The 6,724-nt window shown below is 32.5% G+C and overlaps 1 protein-coding gene across 1 annotated transcript; it reads right to left on the reverse strand.

Annotated features, from left to right (window-relative positions):
- Nucleotides 1-649: 649 nt before the first annotated feature.
- On the reverse strand, nucleotides 650-4,339 carry LOC117910842 (cyclin-A3-4-like). Its single transcript, XM_034825018.1, has 8 exons — nucleotides 4,028-4,339; nucleotides 3,013-3,245; nucleotides 2,844-2,919; nucleotides 2,445-2,521; nucleotides 2,297-2,330; nucleotides 2,062-2,211; nucleotides 1,508-1,645; nucleotides 650-1,254 (listed from the first exon to the last, which is right to left on the reverse strand). The coding sequence occupies exons 1-8, from the start codon at nucleotides 4,259-4,261 to the stop codon at nucleotides 1,183-1,185; spliced, it is 1,014 nt and encodes a 337-aa protein (XP_034680909.1). The 5' UTR covers nucleotides 4,262-4,339; the 3' UTR covers nucleotides 650-1,182.
- Nucleotides 4,340-6,724: the final 2,385 nt, after the last annotated feature.

Genomic DNA, 6,724 nt, shown 5'->3' on the forward strand with positions numbered 1-6,724 from the left:
AATTTTCAATGATTGCCCTTATTTTTGAAAAATATATGGAGTCAGGCGGGACAACTTTGCTTTGAAAAAAATATTTAGTTTACAAAAACTTCTTGTTGAAAATGCAGTCAAGCTGGACAATAAAGCTTTTAAGAACCAGTTTTTGTATCAACAATTTTCCAAAATCCAAAATTTAGGATTAAAAGTAGGGTAAATGGCTTACCATGACCTTGAACATTTGTTTCTAACATATTTAGCATATATAAATGCCCCTTTTGCAAATTAAGAATATTTTAATCTTATATCTCAATGGATCGGGAATTTTAAAGCATAGGAATGCTTTTCTCATACTTGATTTCACTATGGAAAAAAGGGTATAATTAAATTTAATTAAAATTTATATATTTTAAAATTATTTAATCTTGATATAACAAAGAAAAGTAAGTTAAAGAGTTTTAAAAATTGAACTTACTTTTTATTTTCTTTCACTTTATTTTTTTTTTTTACACTTTTTCTCTTTATTTTCTTTCCTCATATTTTCCCTCTAATTTATATTGTTAAAGCATATATTAAATAAAACTACCATAAATTTAATCTGCCCTAAAAAATTGTTAAAATTACCTTTTCCATAAATCTATATAAATAAATATTATTAATTACACAGATTACCTTTTGCAAAACTTAGAATGCACTTTTAGATGTTGAAAAATTACTTAATGGAGTTTCCTAGACAAGTACTAGAAATCTGATACCCTCATGAATATAGACTAAGCTAGGCCCAGTCCAGCAGCCTCCAACTGGTAAGTGACAAATGCAAACTGAATGCCCAAAGAAGAAGACCAACTTGGGAAAAGGTATAATGATTTATTCTGGGAATTTACAGGCAATGGGGCCTCCTCTCAGGTTGATTTGGGATTTGGAAACACAATTGTTTTCTTCTCTACAAACAAGATCCAAAGACTTATTCTTTACTGATGGCTGCCTCTGAAATACTACACTGCACAGCACAAAGTTCTCCATCATTATGACACCACCAACATTACCGAACATAGAAGCCCTTGTCCAGAGATTTGAGTACCAACACCCTCCAATAAAGATGGAATGCCATTGAACAAAAGAAAATAGGGTCTGTTGTAATGACTCATGGAGAAAATTAGCTCAAAAGCTGGAATTTCTGACTGCTTTAAGAATCCCCATGAATGTTTATTCCTTTATGGCCTCAAAGCAATGCTTCGGAATCTCTGGAAGAGAAACATGTGCAGCTACACACTTGAACTGTTTCAAGAAAAATATTCAGTTCACCTAAGATCAGATGATTATTTGTAAGAGAACCGCAAAACAATTATAGGCTAAGACATGTCATAAAGAGCTGTCAATCCCATATTTGGCAGCAAGTTCACTGACAGATCCCAAGAATGCCACTCTTTTTTAACCAGTGCTTTGCAGCCACTAGCAGGATTTGAAGCTACTAAGAAGCTGAATTTGCAATATCAACATGTATATTAGAGATGAATAGAGGGAGAGATACCATGGGCTGCAGGTATTTTTGTCTTATTGCTCTCAAAGAGGAGTTTCCCCTTCTATTCAATTGTCGGCTGTGAATGAGAAGCACACATTCCTTCAATTCTGATGGTTTATAGCCCGAATAGTGTTGCAATGCCAAACTCTGCAAAATGTAGCAAAGTCACTCCCATGAAGAAAATAACTTCACTAAAACTTTTAGTGACTATCGCTTCCTTTGATATTTTCCCAATTGATTCTGTTGAGCCTGGAGTGTGGAAAAATAGTTGAGTGCTGGTGAACAGTTTATTGACTGAATAACAATTTTGTCTTGGGTTGTTCCTGAGTCTGCAAACATGATCCTGGCATCAATGTTTCTTATCTTTTATGTCTACATATCTGAAGCATCGTCTTAAACTTAGATCACAAAATCCTCTTTAATTCTTCTTTGCATCAATCAGACAAAGTTGGCAAATATAGATCTTTTGTACTATTAAAGTTATCCTTCATGTTTTTATCAGTATAATCTTCATGCAAATGCATTAATAGGATTCACAAGAATGAAAGCAATCAATTCTTTACCCAAGGATGCTTGTTTGGCTCAAGTGTGAATCTAGCAAGAAAAATAGAAGAAGCAGCAATCATTGATGGTAAGAACCGTAGACACCCATAGTCCAACAAGCTTAATTCTGCAAGATACCAACTCAAGGCTTCAAACTGCATGCTGAGAGACTGTAGAAAGCACAGATATTAACGAATCAGGAGCAAGGAGAAAATGAATAACCAACAAGAACATCAAATTAGGGGGTTGACCTACTTTGCTTTCCTCTTCAGAAGCCCTCATGAAGCTCCTGCATGCACCCAATAAATTTGTTCTTAGTCCAACGAATAATCAGGCAGCAACTGTGAAACAAATAGCAGTCTTGACATGCCTAATAATGGAAAAACATCGAGAGTGTTCTTGCCTGAGAAAAACTTTTGTTGTGGGAGCAACCTTCTCAAAGTTCAAAAATTTGAGTACATCTCTCTCCATATTCACCACCTATACACCCCAACATTGTTTAAAAGTCTTATTAGTTTAGTAAATGTGAAACAAGTTACTCGAAGAAGAATACAAAAAACCGAGAAAAGGGTATCATTATCCATTTGGTTGTCAAGTCAATATAGGTAAAAAAAACTGCAATTAGTTTAAAATTTAGCTTTTCTAATTTGGTAAACACAACCATGCTGCACAAAGACGGAAAATGCAGAAACATTTCCCATTTTTTGTACCCCAGTTTCCTCTGATTCCAAATAAAGATGGAGAAACAAAGAAGCTGAATGTGCAAGACAAAACAAAGAAAAGAGAAGGAATAGAAACTCGCCTCTTCTGCTGTATAATGATTATCTGTTATGTAGCAAAAGTCTTCAGCATGGGGAGGACTGATCTCTTCAAACTTTCTATATGATCAACCATAGACGAATTTTCATTAGGAGGATCAACAAAAAAGTGATCAACAAAATGATTTTATCAATAAAGGTTTGTGTGCTTACGAGGCTATAAGCATGCAAGAAACTCCAAGAAGCTGTAGCTTGTCCCTCCTGAGAGCATGTGATGATAAGAATCTGTCGATATAGGATATACAGAGAAAAAGTGTGTCTGAAACAAGCTTGTATTCTTCTGCAACCTCTACCAGCCAATCTACCAGAATTTCGCGCATATTTGGCGTGACATCATTCTGAACCTTCTCCATGTAATCAGGGCGTGCCCTTCTTTTTTCCTCCATCTGATTGACAAAACATTACAGAATTAAGCAACCACGTTGTAGACTTATCAAAACCCTAAAATATAATGAGAGAATAGAGCCAAAATTTCGAGCTTAAATTTTCCAACAAGGAAACTTTAAAAGAGCTAAGTAAAAACTTATTTAAGTTGCACTTTACATTTCCTGAAAACCAAGAAGATTCAAATATCAATATCATTTCCTTTACTTTCTAAGGAATCAAACAGAGAGTAAAGTAATAAAAGAAACGCTCAATCAATAAAAATGAATTCAACTCAGATCAGAAATCAAGAATAAACTGAAAACCAGACCTGTGGATAAAACAAATGAACGTCAAATCCAATTTGAAGAGACCAAAATCAAACTCTACAATCGCACCGAAGTAAAACCCCAAAAGCCCAAACAGCAAGCTAGTGATCCGGAATCCCTACCCCGATGATTGATCAAGAACTAGTGGAAACCCAACCTTCACAATTTAAAAAAACAACCTAGAAGCAATCAAACCTAAATAAGAACCGTCAAATCTTAAAACCCCGTTTGGTTGCAACTGAACCTCTTGTAAGACTCCAAGATTCACTTCCGCCCCCTCTCTCAGCAACCGAATAAAAACTTACTGCTATTTTTGGTTGCAGAGAAACCGTAGCCAACCATAACAAGAAAAAAAGAAAAAAGAAAAAGGAAAAAAAATAGGAAAGAAAAGAAAAGAAAAGAAAATATGCATCCATAAATTTTCTTCACATCCCTCAATTTTCTCGGCAAGCCAACAACATAGTGACAAAAGATACCTCCAGGGAATGAAGATGTTGATACATGATAGAAGAACAACCGCCAGTTCTCCTGATTCCACGTTTGGGCTTCTGGGATTCACGATCAGAATTCTGAATCAACTCGTTATTGGGTGAGTTAGTGATATCTTCCAACACCACACGCTTCTTCGTTGTGGAAGATTGCGGGCACTCATCAGAGGCTCGTTTCCTGAATGCTCCGGGGGTGTGCACACAGTTATCCTGCTCCGCCATTGGGCTAGGATTTCAGATAGAGAAGAAGAAGAAATGCATTTGAGGTGAATTAGGGTTTCAGATTTGTAGGGCACCAGACATACCGCCATTTCTGCGGTTTGAAATGATGTTTTAGCGCCCATATTTGCAGCTTTATTTAGTCTTTTAGTTTACGTCCAAATACGACGTCGTTTGACCCAATGCATGGAATTAAGACTAGGGTTCATAATCCTTTGTGAACTATTTTTGTATTTGAAATGTGCTTTAGATTCGTGATCTTATGAATTTATTTATTTAGGGTATGATTAGAAAATTATCAATCGTAATTATTATTTATTTTTAATTATATTATATGTTATTATTTTACTCAAATACCAAAAAATTGATGAAAAGCGAATCGTTTCAATTAGTTATTATAATTTATTTTATACTTTGGATATATTTAACCTTTAACCTCTTACTCTATAGTATAATTTATATTTTATAGATTTTAAAATAATTATTATATTTCATAAGCATGGAAACTTGAGTTGTCCACGGGCTTGATGTAAGTTGGAACCTCTAACTTGCTTGTTGGATGTATCGTGGATATATTGATAGATGAAGTTCGGTACTTGTTAAGGTCCTAACATGTCCAAATCATTCAAATTACATCCCTAGTCTCATCAACCATGCAATAAATAATTGGAGCATCAATCTTGTTCAAGTTGTTCGGGTTATATAATAGGTATTTGACACCTCATGCTTCTATGTGACTTGTATCGCAAAATCAAAAGGTCTAAGTCAATCATCAAAACCTGAAGGCACTTAAGGAAAAACACAAAAATAGAAATTTGTGATTCCAATTTCCTTCTTGAAGCATCCTTCGTTCTAGAACTGTTAAGTAAGGCAGGTTTGATCCTCAATTAAGAAGCCATGAGAAGAACCACCTGCACACCTCAAGTCTATAGCATTAATTGAAAACTATTTTTTAAAATCAGCTTCCTTAGGATTCAGGAACCAAAATATTTTCAAACAAGAAGCTAATATACATGATATACATGAGAGCCACCAAGTTCTGAATTATGAAAGGAGAAAGGGAAAGAGAGAAGGGTAATAAGAAGAAGGTACATAGAAGTCCTTGTATATGTCTCTTAATGCTCTACAATCAGGCAGCCCTATTTTTCCCTTTTGCAAGTCATGAAGGGCAAGGACACACTCTTTCAGTTGTGGCGCCTTGTAATAAAATTATATTGTTTTTAATAATTTATGTAAGTCACTTTTCTTAAATGAAAACAAATTGTAATACTTTTATAAATAAAATTATAATTCATTTTCAGTAAAAGCAAATAAAAACAATTTTTGTGGTCAAATTGAAATTTTGTAATAAATTATTTTGATACAATAAATATAAATAACTTTTTTTGAAATTAAGAAAATAAGTTGACTTTTTTTTTTTGTAAATAAATAAATTGAAATCATTAATTCAAAATCATTTTTTATAAAATCCTTTTAAATTTCTTGAAAATCATTTTTTTTAATACCATTTTTTTTAATTTAGTTCAATAAATCATTTTGCATAATCCTCTTATAATTTATTTTGTGTATTATTTGTAATTATATTTCATCATTATTTGTGCATACTCATTTGCATGATTATTTTTTTTAATCCATAATTAATTAATTAATTAATTGTCATAATTCTCTTAATTCGTTTCGTAAATATCATATGTATACGGGTTTAGAGGGGTACTACGGCTCACCACCGTACCTTCCCAATAAATAACCTAACCACCGGACCTAAACTCAGTTTTTCACAGACCTGTTTTTTTCTTTAGAAGACACACTTAGGGTTTTTCTTTCTTATTTTGTTTTTCCCTTAAAAAATAAAACAAAAATAAGTGGTAACTCCAAGTCTTTTTCTAAAAATCAAATTTTCACCAAATAAATAAAAAAGTGAGTTTCGTCATCAAGTGGGAACACATCGAGCGAAATGCGGGATCCACAATAGTGTTTTTAGAAAACATCTTTTAGTTGTTTTCTCTTATTTTTATTTGTTTTTTAAGAACTGTTTTAAAAAATAATTATACAAACATGTAGAATAATTAAAAATAAAACACTAAATATAAAAAATTATTTTTAAAATAAGTTAAAAACATTTTAAGTTTTCAAATACTTTTATTATACAAAATATCAAAAAATAATTTTCTAAAACTTTTTCGGAAATAGTTACCAAACAAATTGATGTTTTCAATTTGTTTTCTATATTTTAAAATATATGAATTTTATATATAATATTTTTTTTAATCATTTTCTACATTTGTACAATCATTTTTAAAACAATGTTAACAATCCTTAGAAAAATATTAAAATATATTCCTACAAACCCAAAATCATTACTTCGGAACCAAGAACATATTTTTAATAACAGTTCCCAAATATAGCCGTAATTTCTCTCCCGATCTAATCCCTTTGTTAACCAGAAGAATGCATTTCATGCTAACT

The sequence above is a fragment of the Vitis riparia genome, chromosome 3, assembly GCF_004353265.1.
Source record: "Vitis riparia cultivar Riparia Gloire de Montpellier isolate 1030 chromosome 3, EGFV_Vit.rip_1.0, whole genome shotgun sequence".
NCBI lineage: Eukaryota > Viridiplantae > Streptophyta > Magnoliopsida > Vitales > Vitaceae > Vitis > Vitis riparia.

Bases quoted from the DNA above. Each gene is read 5' to 3' on its own strand.
- LOC117910842 (XM_034825018.1), bottom strand. From the start codon at position 4,261: ATGGCGGAGCAGGATAACTGTGTGCACACCCCCGGAGCATTCAGGAAA. The intron at 1,646-2,061 runs GTAAAGAATTGA...TACATTTTGCAG, and splicing joins AGCCAAACAAGCATCCTTGG to AGTTTGGCATTGCAACACTA. The intron at 1,255-1,507 runs GTATCTCTCCCT...TTCTTGAAACAG, and splicing joins AAAAATACCTGCAGCCCATG to TTCAAGTGTGTAGCTGCACA.